Below are 13,897 nucleotides of genomic sequence, written 5' to 3' on the forward strand. Positions count from 1 at the left end.
AGATTGGAACAGTCCTTCGGCGGCACTAGATGACGTAGCATCCTTGAAATATTGGCTTGGAAGCCAGTATCCTCGAGATTGAGAAACGGCCAGCATCACCTGCAGCCAGCAGGACTTTCAGTGCAAATGGGCGGTGTTTTACAGTGGACAAGGAAGACCTGAACGCTCCCAATTCAAGCTGTATTTTACGTTTGTCGCTGCGGTGCCGACCAGAGCACCATGGCAGTAATGTCTGACTGTACATTTATGCCGGGGCGGCTGTTTGTGGAGTGGTGAGCCTGTTGGTGTTGATCCGGCCTGCCGTACTGAGCGCTGTCTGTAGCGGTAGGTATGCTAACAGGAACCAGGGAGGGATAATCTTTTCCAGGGAGGGCAGGCTGGTTGGAAACTAATCTCGGGAGCTTTTTCTTTGGACAGTCACCCAATGAGACACATTATGAAAGCCCCTCCTTTAGCCACATACAACATATAGCTGTGCTAAGTGTTAATTAGCCAGCTAGCATTGAAATCACTGGTCTATATAAGCTAACGTTAGCCTAGCTATCTCGGACAGAAATCTAAAATAATACCTATACGTCCAAGTCTTCTTCACATGTTTAAGTTAACTCTCCCAAACGTAAACCAAACATTCTTCCCACAGACAGCCAGTGCTAAACATTGAACTTTGTCTTTTGCTACTGTCGTTAGCCTCCATGGATTTGTCGCTAGCTAGCGTTAACAATATTAGCTGCTGTCACCACTCCAGCAACCTTACGTTACATGAGAAAAGTGTTTTAGCTAATGTTTTTTTTTAAAGAACTGGCTTGGAAATATGACTGACTTATATTTAAGATATAACAGAATATTTGTGTAAGGAGGTGAGTTAGCTATACAATGGTAGTAAAGGAGCTTGTTACCATAAAATGACACATTACAGATACCTTTTAACAAACTAAGGAAATAAATAGTCTTGTAAAATGAACATAACACATAATATTTATGAACATGGGGGTAAGTCTTAAGAAGTATTTGTACTATTCAAGTATCACACCCCAAAGCCCAGCCCTCTACTTGCATTGCAGGGCAAGGAAGAGCAAAACAGAAAACAAGCACATATATTTTCACGTGTCAGAAGAAGATAAGCTATACACAAACACAAAACACTTTAATATGTGGATGTTAAGTTCTCAACAAAGACTAAGCATTGCCAAAGTCCTACTTTTAAAACATGTATTCATATCTATAATAATAAGTGCCAGATTGTCTGTAAAGGTTATAGAAGGCAGCACAGCTCTTTGCATTTTTAATTTGGTCAATAACTTGTTAGATCTTTAAAATACCAAAACATTGTAAGAAATATTTGACACAATTTACAAGAGCCCTTTTCTGTCTTCAAGTAGTGTGTTGTGAGTGAGGGACACACCGTTGCTGCAGTCTATCCTATTTTTAAACAGTAATATATAGCCAGTGATTTATTTGTGACGTTTTGCAGTATCATTTTGATTATTTAATAAGTCTGTTGTGTTGAAGCCTGTCTCTTTTGTGTCTTCCAGTGTAGATGCCGTGACGGAGATGAGTGTGAAGGCGTTTGAGCTTGTCCCCGCTGTGGAGAGAGATCTCCTCATGGGGGACAAGGCTCGCATCAACATCGAGTGCATCGAATGCTGTGGAAAGCACTTGTACATGGGCACCAACGACTGCTTCATCCACCACTTCCTGCTGGACGAGGTCACTTCCTCCAAAGGGAAACTGACCTACTCGGCGCGGAAGCTGCTGCACAAATATCTAGGCCTCAAGAAACCCGTTGCTGAGCTGCGTGCCGCCTCCGCCTTAGAGCGTCTGATTGTGCTCTGCGATGGGATTGTGTTCCTTGTCGACATGGTGACACTGGAGACCGTGCCGTCGGCAGCTGGAGGCGGAGCCAAGATCAGAGGAGTGACAGCGTTCTGCGTTAACGAGAACCCGGTGAACGGGGATCCATTCTGTGTGGAAATGGGTGTGATCTCCTCCAAGAAACGGACGGTGCAGATTTACATGGTGTATGAGGACAGAGTGCAGCTGGTCAAAGAGGTGACCACCCCTGAGCAGCCCTGTGCTGTCAGTGTGGACGGTTACTTCCTGTGCCTGGCCCTCGCTACACAGTACATGATTCTGAACTACAACACAGGAGCCTCCCAAGACCTCTTCCCTTACAACAGCGAGGACAGGAGACCCATTGTGAAGAGGATCGGAAGGGAGGAGTTCCTCTTAGCAGCACCAGGTGGTCTGGGTGAGTCAGCACAAGAAAAGGTCTTTTAAAGGATTCATTCAGTCCCCTCAGAGGAAAAGGCTTTGATGTTACTTATTACCAGACGTAATTTACAAAGGTTGTAAATATTTGCTGCATTGCGTTTTTGTAGAGAAGCTATAAACAACAAAAGAGACGATAGTGGATAGTGCTTGGAATTTTAGCATACCATTTTTAAGTCACTTTTATGGAATAATTATAAATAGAAAACTTTTTTTCATAACAAGGAAGTACCAACAACAATCTGAATGTCCATACATTTGTGTACTTAAAAATCAGTTGTAAGTCTTACTTTCTTTACTGGTTTTCCATCATCCTTTTACCTGTATGACTGTGATATTAATACAATCACATATTTTTAAATCCCGGTTACAAAGGGCTTCACAAAGGCAGAAAAAACTGATGAGTCACCAGGTTTTAAAATAAAACATAAATCAAATCATTGGCAGTTTTTCATACATTTGATGTACCCATTTGTAACAGTCTACTCAATCGTTGCATCGAACAGTTCCAAATTTGTCTCAGCCTGTTTGCAACTGCTGGTAAATTGTTTTGAAAATGATTTATTTTTAACTTTGAAACAAGTGTTTGCATGACCTTTCCCTGTTGTTTCTCAAACTGTTTCTCTGAATCCTCTCCCAGGGATGTTTGCCAATGCAGAAGGAGTATCTCAGCGAGCTCCAGTCAACTGGTCGGAGAGCGTGATTGGTGCTGCCGTGAGTTTTCCGTACGTGGTGGCTTTGGATGAAAGCTTCATCACAATCCACAGCATGCTGGACCAACAACTAAAACAAACCCTTTCCTTCAGGGATGGACACATTCTGCAAGACTTTGAAGGTATCCTCACATATTGGACACCTACGTTGTCTAATCAAACAAACTATATACATGGTTTTAAAGGAAAACTCGACCAATTATCTTCATTCAGAGATTTGGGTGTTTTATGCTAGTAGCTGCTAATGTAGGTCAGGCAGAGATTAGGAGCACCAACAGAGGTCTCACTTCTTTCTAACTCCATTCATCCAGAATGCTGTTTATACCTGAGTGACATCACATGAAGCAATTTGTCAGATTTCTCACCGCTCACTAGAGACAATTCATTTTTTATTCTAATTTGCCCATCACATATTGATTATAGAGAATGGAAATACATTTGGACTTTGATTGTCAAATGCTTCATCGTTTGAAATTGGAAAATAGCCTCTGTTATTAAATAGACCAGGGATGGAAAGTGTCACTGCTTAGCTGGATAGAGCTGTGCGGTGCTGTCTTGATTCCATTACATAGAATATTTCATTTCAACAACCAACATTTAACTGAAGCTGGCTCTTTCCAGAGCTAAATAAGTGTAAGAGCTATGGGATTCAAAATCAAATAGAGTGTGTTGGGTTTATTTAAATAAGCCAATTGGTGTGATGTCATAGTGCTTATCAGCAGCTGTTGGTTTGAGAGTGTGGAAGTGTTGACCTGTGGGTGTTGTTTGTTTTAGGAAAGGTCATTCTGGCGTCCACTAAGGCCGTGTACGTGCTGGTCCCGCTGCCTCTTGAGAGACAGATCCAGGACCTACTGGCCAGTCACAGAGTGGAGGAGGCGCTCATCCTCACAGAAGGAGCACAGCAAAATATCCCCAAAGACAAGTTCCAGGTAGTGTGTTGCTTTGAATCTATGGCTGAAATGTTCTTATGTGTGATTGGAATGCCCTTCCATGATTTTGATATTACAAGAAATGAATGAAAATATGATAGCTTTGCCTGGACTGTGACCTTCAATGTAAACTGTTACATTATTGACCATATTTTTTAAAGTAAAAAAACGATTGTCTCATATATTATCACTTTCTACAGATTTTGCACAAAAGGATCCTCCAGCAGGCAGGGTTCATACAGTTTGGCCAGCTTCAGTTTCTGGAAGCAAAGGAACACTTCAGGTGAGAGTCAGACTCTGGTGTTTCTTAAACTGCTCTGTTGTGACAACTCAAGAACCATTTAGGTCCAATGTTTTCCTGAAAAATATCCTTATGTGTTTTATTTTAAGTGATATCAAATACCCATTGAAATATCCTTTTCTATCACAACAGATATTAAAGATTGTGCAGCTATGAGGAATGATCTTCCTTCTATTACTGCGTTCTAGTTCCTGTAGTTCCCTGCTTTTAGACTTAATCCTTGATTTATTGTTCACTAATATTCTCAGGAAGGGTCAGCTGGACGTTCGGGAGCTGATCTCTCTCTACCCTCTGCTGCTGCCAGCTTCCTCTTCCTTCACACGCTGCCACCCTCCTCTTCACGAGTTTGCAGACCTGAACCACCTGGCACAGGGCGACCAGGAGAAAGTGCTGCGATGCAAGAAATTCCTCATCAGTTATTTGGGAGAGGTAAATGGAATGATAAAAAAAGATGTATATGCATGTTATAATGGAGAGAGTTCACGTCTCAGTAGTCCATGTATTTCTACATCCGTACCCATTGTTTTGAATTCTCTCCGAACACAGGTACGAAGCACAGAGGTGGCCAATGGCTGCAGAGAGGACGTGGACACGGCTCTGCTGAAGCTGTACGCTGAACAGGACCACGACAGCCTCCTCGACCTGCTAGCTTCAGACAACGCCTGCCTGCTAGCAGACAGCGTCCCGTGGCTGGAGAAATATCACAAGTGTGTTTCCAATCATTCTGGTTTCGTGCTCTTACTTTTAAGATAAGTTTATGTAATTTATTTCAAAACGCAAAGGAAAGGCCTGTATTATAACGCAGACATTTTAATTAGTTTAGGCCCTTCACATGTGTAGATGGGCTCATATACTTACAATTCATCTGAAACAGCAATCAAATATCATAACTATTTATTCCACCGTCACCCAACACATTTTAGATGGATAAATATCCCTTAAGGTAAAGACAATGTAATGATTTGATATTAGGGATGTAACGATATACCGAATATCGCGGTAAATAAACGTCTCAACACCGTCGTGAGACTGACAAAATCTACCGCGATTTAAAAACAAAAATTCATTTAAACATTTTTTTTTAAAAACACTTTTTTTTGTTTTAAACCTTTATTTAACCAGGTGGTCCCATTGAGATCATCGATCTCTTTTTCAAGAGAGACCTGTCCAACATGGCAGCAAGTAGGTTACAACATGAACATAAAACAACAGAACACAAAAGGACATCTATTTACAGGGCTACATTTACACACCTAGAGACATTGACAAGTACCAACAGTATATTTATATCTCGCCCTGTCAATAAGCCTCACCTTCTTGGCAAAAACTGTATTGTTTTTGAAGTGGTGGAGAGACAATGCACAGCTTGACCCACTGCTGTCACTCATGGCCAAAGCATATCTCTCCGTCCCACTGAGGTGGCGTTAGACTTTTTCGCTGTCCGTCAATTTGACAGACAGGATCGTAAAATGTCCATCATAATCCCTTATTACCCGTCGGGTCTGAACAGAGAGAGAGAGCACGCTCGTGAACTGTCAACGGGGGTGGCGGTGTTATGCCGTGTGTGCATGCACCTCGCGGGAGCGCGCACAGCGTAAAGCAAAACCTCCCAGACATGTATTGATCTGTACGGCAAAGTACGGTTTGGAAACTATATCATTTCCTTTTGGAGGGCAGCATAACACGGCATAACACCAGAGCCTCGCTGCGGGGAAACGTTGGCGCTGTTCCGAGTTTGTTCTAATCTGTCAAAATGACTGCTTTCAGATTTTTCCGTCATTGTTAAATAAAATATTCGGTTAACGCGACCACTGCTGTCCCAGCAACATCAGTAGCCTACCAAGCGAGAGAGTTTTTTCCAGAGCAGTGAGATGCAGTGGCACAAAGAAAATGCCTACTTTGTTTGGTAGTACTATAGGTACAAAAACACTGGTTTTCTTGTTCCAGTCTGTTACTGTCACTTTGTTTTTGACACTTTAAAATGCTATCCTACTAAAATGCTGTACAAATCAGATTTGTTATGTAATAAAGAAACATTTTCCGAGTAAACTTTTTTTTCTTTCCCCTTTATTATTCAATACCGTACCGTACCGTGGACTTGTTATCGCGATATTATCGTACCGTGAGTTTTTGGTATCGTTACATCCCATTACATTTTGATATTGAACCATCCCATTTACAACGGTATCCAGTTTAGTCCAGCTAATTTCATATGTTGTACAGAAATAGCCTTTGCTATACTCACTGTCTTTTTTCCTCTTGTAGATATTTTGCACTTGGGCTTCTCTATCATTACAATAGTCAGGATTCTGCAGCACTTCAGGTATGTGCACCTAAAATGAGTCTTCTGAAGGAATCAGTGCCACCATTTTGTAGATATTTAACGAATCCCCTCTTCTTTTCTGACAGCTGTGGATCCGCGTTGTAGACGGGGATCTGCAGGACTCCACCAGGTCCGGCCTCTATGAGTACATCGTGGACTTCCTCTGCTCCTGCTCCAACCCGGACCTCGTGTGGAAGCATGCAGACTGGGCCTTGGCTAAAGATCCCACGGTACGTCACCAGGACTTTAGATGACCTCAAGGATCATTCTATTATTCATTGTAAAAATGTAAACAAGTATAATTTCTCCATTGTCCACATTATTCGAATGCAAAACAATGGAGTCAGGATGGCAGCAGAGATGTGATCAGTTTTTGTTTTTTTCAGTTCCTTAAAAAAGTGCTCATTTAGCACCCTTATATGTACCGATCAGTGACGTGCGGTGAGGTTCATGGCTGGTGAGGCACTGACTCTTTCAGAGTCAGATTTACAAATATTATATTTTGACAATAATCGGAATATTCTGTTATTTTCAAAAGCCTTTTTAGTCTGATGTTTCGATTAATTTTAAACAGGCCGTTCAACAAAAGGATTTTTAACATTTTTAGTTTCATTTAAATATTGGATTGTTCTCTCTTAGTAAGATCCAATTTTCAATACAATGTCCATTTGCCTATCCTTCTAGATAGGGATGCTCCGATCGAGATCGGCCGATACTCACTCTCTACCGATCGATCGGTGCTCTCTAAACATGCCGATCGCGAGAGCCGATCGCATGACATAAAATACATGACACTTTTCTCTGTGTGCGGCAAAACAAGCTCGCCAAAATGGCTTCACCGGTCTGGCATTATTTTAAGATGTCTGAAAAATACAGTAAAATAGCGGAATGCAACGTGTGTGAAGCAGAAATCCTGCAGCTCCGCCCGCCGGACCGGTAAGCGGAGCGAAACACACGAGAGTTAGACCTAACACACTTAGCTATTTTATCTACCTCTGGAACAAGCTAAACTAGTTATAAATATATTTATTCTTCACTGTCGGGTCACTCATTACTGGATCAGTGAGCTGCATGAGTGACTGACTGACTGACTGACTGACTGACTGACTGACTGACTGACTGACTGACTGACTGACTGACTGAGAGAGAGAGAGAGAGAGAGAGAGAGAGAGAGAGAGAGAGAGAGAGAGAGAGAGAGAGAGAGAGAGAGAGAGAGAGAGAGAGAGAGAGAGAGAGAGAGAGAGAGAGAGAGAGAGAGAGAATTTAGGCCCCGCCCACTCGATGCGATCGGTATCGGCCGATACTGATTCCAGCGATCGGCCCCGAAATTGGCGATCGGAGCATCCCTACTTCTAGACAAAGATCTTTTTTGCGTAGAATAACAGTAGCAACAAGAACCTGTGGGCTCACTTGCGCCCCCTTCAGTGCGGCAGAGGTTATTGCTGCCTCCCCTGGTGCTTTTCATTGCCGTTGTATGATGAGACCAGCGAGCCTAAATATCATATATACGTGAAATAAGTTATTTTAGAGACTATGGATGGGGCGGATACATGTAATAAGGGGATCTACAATCTACCTACAGTGAGATGGTAACAGGCATGCGCTTAGTGCCCGCACTCCAGCCAGTTTCTGAGGTGAGGCAGATCTCATCTGGGCCTCACCTTACCCCCCAGTAACTGGCTGGAGCGCGGGCACTAAGCGCATGCCTGTTACCATCTCATATTTGAGCTAAATTAGTGCCCGCGCTCCAGCCAGTTTCTGTGGGGTTACGTGAGGCAGAGCTCGTCCCTGCCTCACTCCTCATCGCTCCCATGTATTTTGACTATAAAAAGCGATTGGAATCATACAGAAATCACGTTTACAACACAGATCAGTGGAGACATTTTATTATTATTATTTTGTTTAGTTTTTTTTCCTGTCATATTGGAGTATGACAGGTGAGGCTCTGCCTCCCCTGACTGCACGTCGCTGGTACCGATATACAACTCCATTTATGTGTGGATTGTATAGATACACTTCCAAATGTTTGTAATACAATACTTGTATCACTGGTATTCTGCATGCTTTCTCCTTCATGCCTGGTTATTTCTAACCTTCGTTTGTGTTCACAGATAGGTGTCCACATCTTCACTAAGAGGCCTGTCAGTAAGGATGTGACGGAGCTGAACCCTGAGGAGGCCATCACATATCTGGGGAAGCACAGCCAGGCGCTGCTTCTCTTCCTGGAACACCTGGTGCTGGAGAGAAAGATAAAGGTACATTCCAAATGATTACAAACATATCCTAGATCCTAGGATACATCGTAGATCACGTGTCAACAAGTGGTTGGCTTTCTCCTTGAGCAATATACACAAAATATGTGCAAGCGATGCTGATCCAAATGAGGGTTTCTGCAGGCTAGCAAGCAGCATTAGATGAGTTCCCAAGCAGTAGCACTTCTCTAAAGTACTGAGTTGCATTATTATTATATTTACATGAACTGAAACAGACTCTCTATTGACCACATTCTAAATATGAAACTTGTCACAGTGGCTCACTTTCCCTTGACTTACAATTCGGTAAAGAACATGTACATCATTCATTTCTACCTGGCTCATCACTGCAGTACTGCGACACATAAGTACTGGAAGGAGGAATTTTTGTATGTGCTTTTAAAACTTAATTTGAAACCGATTCTCCTGATTTATTGATGGTTACAAAGGTGGATCCTGTTAATGTCCAAACATAGTTTTTTCTTTTTAGGCCTTGCACTGCCCACAACAATGGGCTTTTTTTGGTTTAGTCAGTCTATCCCATTCTTATCGATGCAATGCGTCAGCAAAGCCTTGGGGGAATTTCTTCAAATTGACCACAAAGGCCCTCCTGGGCTCAAAGATGGATGGATAAGGAACTGGTGGTCAAAACCTCAAAAACAAGTTTAGGTCATTACTCGTTAATTTGTATGCTAATTAAATAAAACATGATGACATTTTGGACAGACATGGATGTAAACTGCAACCTGATTGGTTGGCGAAGGCATACGATTGTGAGGATTCAAGTTGTAGGTAATGCTGCACTTTTGAGCCCATCTTTCATTGTCTTTCAAGTAAGCTTATTAGAAAACGCTCTTGATCAAGGTTTTATCTGAAAATTGTTTTTATTCTTTAGTGTATCTGCTTTCCTATTGAACTCAGATAGTTTTCTCTCATATTTGTATCTGCAGAAAGAGAAGTTCCACACTCACCTGGCCGTGTTGTACCTGGAGAGAGTTCTGTCGCTGCTGTCGGAGGCGCCAGCAGATGAAGAGCGCCTCAGCAGAGCGAGAGAGCGGCTCCAGGCTCTGCTCAGGGAGTCCAACCTTTACCAGGCACAGTTCCTTCTAGGTGAGCCACAGCTCGGAAGATGCCTCAACACGGACATATTTTAATGTCTCCATGTTTGTGTAAAGTTTGACGTAATGTGAGGATGTTTAGCTTGAGAATGACAACGCTCTGCAGTCTGCACATATTAATGTACATCTAACACATATAGTTTGACAGTTGTGGAATCAGAAATGCTATGCAGGCTTAGTGCTGCTTCGAGGTGGAAAGGTGGAAAATCATTTAGAGAAAGATGTGATACAGTAGGTCTCAATGAGAGTTCACATGCAGGTGTTGTTAATGTTTCCTTTCCTCCTGCTCTCTTTAGGTAAGATGGAGAACTGTGAACAGCTGCTGCTGGAGCGTGCAACACTACATGGTAAGCTGGAGGAGAATGGCAAAGCTCTGCACATATTGGTGCACAAGCTCAAAGACTTCTCGTCCGCTGAGGCCTTCTGCGTCTGGGCCTCTTGTTGTCGGGATTCTGCATACCAACAGCAGCTCTTTCACCTGCTCCTGGAGGTGTATCTAGACCGGAGCCTTCCTGGAAAGTCCCAGGCAGCAGCAGGGGGTGGAGAGCTGGAGATGGCGGCAGTGGATCTCCTGAATCGCCATGGCGAGGTGTTCGATGCAGTCCGTGTGCTGCGCATGCTCCCTGAGGGCTGGTCCCTGCAGCTGCTGCGGCCCTTCCTGGGCCGAGCCGTCAGGGCCAGCATGCACGCCGGCCGCACCGCGCAGATCGCCGTGGGGCTCGCCCAGTCCGAAAACCTCCAACTGCTCCACGACAGGGTGAGGAACACATGACAATACCCAAAAACATTAAACTCAGTCAAATACTTAATCATACTTTTGAAATGTGATTTTTTTACCGGCTATGGTTTTTTATTTAGTTAATGTTTTATTGTCACAATATGAATAACTCATTTATCAATCCTGAGTCAACCAAACAATTATAAATAAACAACTAAAGAAAAGCTGCATATTAAAGGGTTTTACTCATGGTCCCCCCCAAAAATGCCAACCATTTAAAAGAATATACTCTATGCTCATTCGTGCTTTGTAACACTGCCCTCGTGTTTCTTTCTCCTCAGTTGAAAGACCGGAAGAAACCGATCTTTGTGTCTGAGAAGAAAGGATGCCACCTGTGCCACAACACCTTCAGCGAGCCCGACGTGGTGTGTCTGCCAGGTGGAGCGCCTGTCCACACACACTGTGTCGCCCAGAGAGTAAGAGACTCTCCCACTAAGAGACAGTTAACTAATAGCAGTAACCACACGTGAGACTTGACCCTGTAAGCTACCATGTGACTGATCGGAGGCACTAAAGCAGGACGTACTGAGGACTGTGGGGGATAACAAAAGCACAGAACATGATGAGAAACACAAACAAAGCTGTGTGTGAGAGTGCAAGGGAGAAACCGATGATTTCTTCTATTTATTCCCGTGCTGCAATTGTACCACACTGTCTGAAGTTAGGAACAACAGCAGTCCGTGCTTATCCGTGGACTTCAGGGCGGTCCCGGTGAACTACAGAACACACAATATTTGAAACCTGTTCCAAATATTTCTGAAGCATGCATATTATTACCACTCTTACAGTTGTGGTCGAATCCCCTCATTTGGGTATTGTATTAATATTGTCCTAACTTGCACATTGCATCGTTTTAATGTCAAATACTACAACCTTCAGTGCTGATGCAAACAGAGTCTCTGGCTGTCTTTTACTCTCTGTGATCTGGTCTCCCTGCTGCTTTATTTCCCCCTGGACGTTGGACTCGCAGTGTTTCAGTTCAACAGTTTGATCCGGGGACTTTGAACCTTGTCGCGTGTGGAGCAACAACAGTGAAATCATCACTCAAACTGCTTCAAGGACCCTCAGAACAGCCCGCTTATGCCAACCAAAAAATCTTTACCAATAATATGTCAGTAGGTTGGAAAAATATCATCTAATCATGTGAAATCAAGCTTCATACATTTTGTCTATTTTGAAGTTACAAATGAAATAAATCAAGAGGGATATTAACCACTCGCCTGATTTCATACCGTAGATATATTGTGTTTGATTGGCTCATGTACTAAGTGATAAAGATAGTTCATTTTAAATCCTGTCAACCACAAAACAAATGTCAACCAGAGGCGAAATGTAATAATAATTAGAAAGTCCAATTACAGATATCTGTTATTCTGACTTCTCTTCAGGAAAGGGCTGGGAGGTAATTTGTTCCAAACATTTACATTTGTATAATGTGAGATCGTTGTAATGAATCTACTTCATTACAACCTGTGGGCTAATAATATATGTTAACTACTCACATATTGTGATGTAAGAGATGTACAGTTTTTTTATTTACACCGTAAACAAGTATTTGAACCCAAGAAGGCAGTTATGTTTAAATCAAATGAGTTACAGGTGGAACCTAATGGAAATGACTTAATGTTGTTCTTTATCATTACTCAATATGCCCTGAAAGTGCTTTTTATAAGAGTGAAACAAAACACGAGAAATATATTAAGCTGTTTGGAACAAATACTTCAAACCTGATCCATCTTTTATTATTCTACTTCAGATCACAATCTATTACCACAACCCCTGGTGGTCCAATCAGTGATTACAAGTATCGTGTATAGCAGGTGCTATGGATAAGGATGCATTTCTACCACATTCCTAACAAAGGCGATTTAGTCAAAGGCGATGACTAAATGAAACTGCTGTCTCATAATACATTGTATTGCAATGCAACAAACTGATTCACTTACTTATGTTTGAAAATTAAGAAAACACAAAACATGGCTTTGATGCACCGACAACATCTTGCTACATCTCTACTCATTTGCAAAGGGTTTATATTGAATGATCTCAGGCTGCATGGAATTGCTTATAACGAGAGGTTTACAACTCTGGCAAACACAGTTATTAAAATAGCAATATTGACAGTCGAATGTGAAAAGGAATCCTTACTCGCTACACACTTTATACAAGGGTTTCATTCAAATTTGCTCTGAAAAAGAGAATATTGGTACTTCCAAAAACAAGTCTCCATGAACCCCGATTGTTAAACATTGCTTAAACAAGTTTTCAACAGAAGCAAAGACCAGAAGAACATAAGTGCGTCTTTTATATTTGAATTAATTTACAGGTATTTCTTGTTTCTCTGCTGCCTGTGCTATTGATTCTAGCCTCTTGTAATTGCAACACATTTCTGTGAGGGAACTTTGTGCACTCATGGGACTATTTTTCTAACATGGAGATCGAAGTATTGTAATTCTTTTTTGGCTTGACTCACTTTCTTTGACAGCAACTCACAGCTTATGCACAGCATCCTTCTATCCGGACAATGTCAGTGTAGCTTGCTCAAAAAGCATCCTAACCATGACATCAAATCATTAAAAGAAAAAATACTATTGTATTTTATAAATATATGTATACTTGTATGCATATACTGCATTTGTACTTGTTGCTTTCTAAATCAATGCCAATGTGGATGGAGTGTACAAACTGTAAATCCGTCCCATTTTAATAAACATGAAACTTATGGTGTTTCAATTTCACACCTAAAAAGTATTCCCCTGGTGTTTAGATGTGATTTTTAAAGTATTATTTTTCTTCAATAGGTTTTTATTTCATTTGAACAAGGGAATCTGAATCAATGCAGCATTGTGTTTCAACACTGGACTAGTAGGACATAGATCTTTTAATTGGATATAAGTGGGGGTATTTTCATTTTAACATTTTATTGAAACTCCAATATAGAAGTCTTGCTTTTACAATAGCTTCAATGTATCATGTGACTAAGTGATTCCATATAAATGCATCATTGTAATACTGCACTGGACGACATTCCTTTAGATTTTAGTGTCTTTTACATTTTATATGAATATTTTATTGAAAATTCAGCATTCTCTATCTAAAGGTTTTTTTTCCTGTGTCATGTCACTCCATATCAAAGCAGATTTGTAATACTAGGCTGAACAAGTAGGTCACCCCTATTGTATTTGGATTTGAGTGTTTTTAATATTTGTTGGTTT

The 13,897-nt window shown here is 41.6% G+C and overlaps 1 protein-coding gene across 2 annotated transcripts; it reads left to right on the plus strand.

Moving 5' to 3' along the window:
• Positions 1-69: 69 nt before the first annotated feature.
• Positions 70-13,430, plus strand: tgfbrap1 (transforming growth factor, beta receptor associated protein 1). 2 transcript variants are annotated; one of them, XM_034109727.2, is made up of 13 exons: positions 70-324; positions 1,533-2,248; positions 2,909-3,103; positions 3,756-3,910; positions 4,111-4,193; positions 4,460-4,640; positions 4,758-4,918; positions 6,477-6,534; positions 6,621-6,764; positions 8,646-8,789; positions 9,737-9,896; positions 10,201-10,661; positions 10,964-13,430. In XM_034109727.2, the coding sequence occupies exons 2-13, from the start codon at positions 1,552-1,554 to the stop codon at positions 11,150-11,152; spliced, it is 2,628 nt and encodes an 875-aa protein (XP_033965618.1). In that variant the 5' UTR covers positions 70-324; positions 1,533-1,551; the 3' UTR covers positions 11,153-13,430. The 2 variants fall into 2 exon arrangements, with proteins under 2 accessions (XP_033965618.1, XP_033965625.1); XM_034109734.2 differs by having other exon boundaries at positions 1,538-2,248.
• The last annotated feature ends 467 nt before the right edge of the window (positions 13,431-13,897 follow it).

The sequence above is a fragment of the Pseudochaenichthys georgianus genome, chromosome 3 (assembly GCF_902827115.2).
Source record: "Pseudochaenichthys georgianus chromosome 3, fPseGeo1.2, whole genome shotgun sequence".
Classification (NCBI taxonomy): Eukaryota; Metazoa; Chordata; class Actinopteri; order Perciformes; family Channichthyidae; genus Pseudochaenichthys; species Pseudochaenichthys georgianus.

Excerpts from the sequence above, each read along its gene's own strand:
- tgfbrap1 (XM_034109727.2), top strand. The coding sequence starts at position 1,552 with ATGAGTGTGAAGGCGTTTGAGCTTGTCCCCGCTGTGGAGAGAGATCTC. Across the intron at positions 3,911-4,110 it reads TCCCCAAAGACAAGTTCCAG|ATTTTGCACAAAAGGATCCT; the intron begins GTAGTGTGTTGC and ends CACTTTCTACAG. Across the intron at positions 10,662-10,963 it reads TCCAACTGCTCCACGACAGG|TTGAAAGACCGGAAGAAACC; the intron begins GTGAGGAACACA and ends CTTTCTCCTCAG.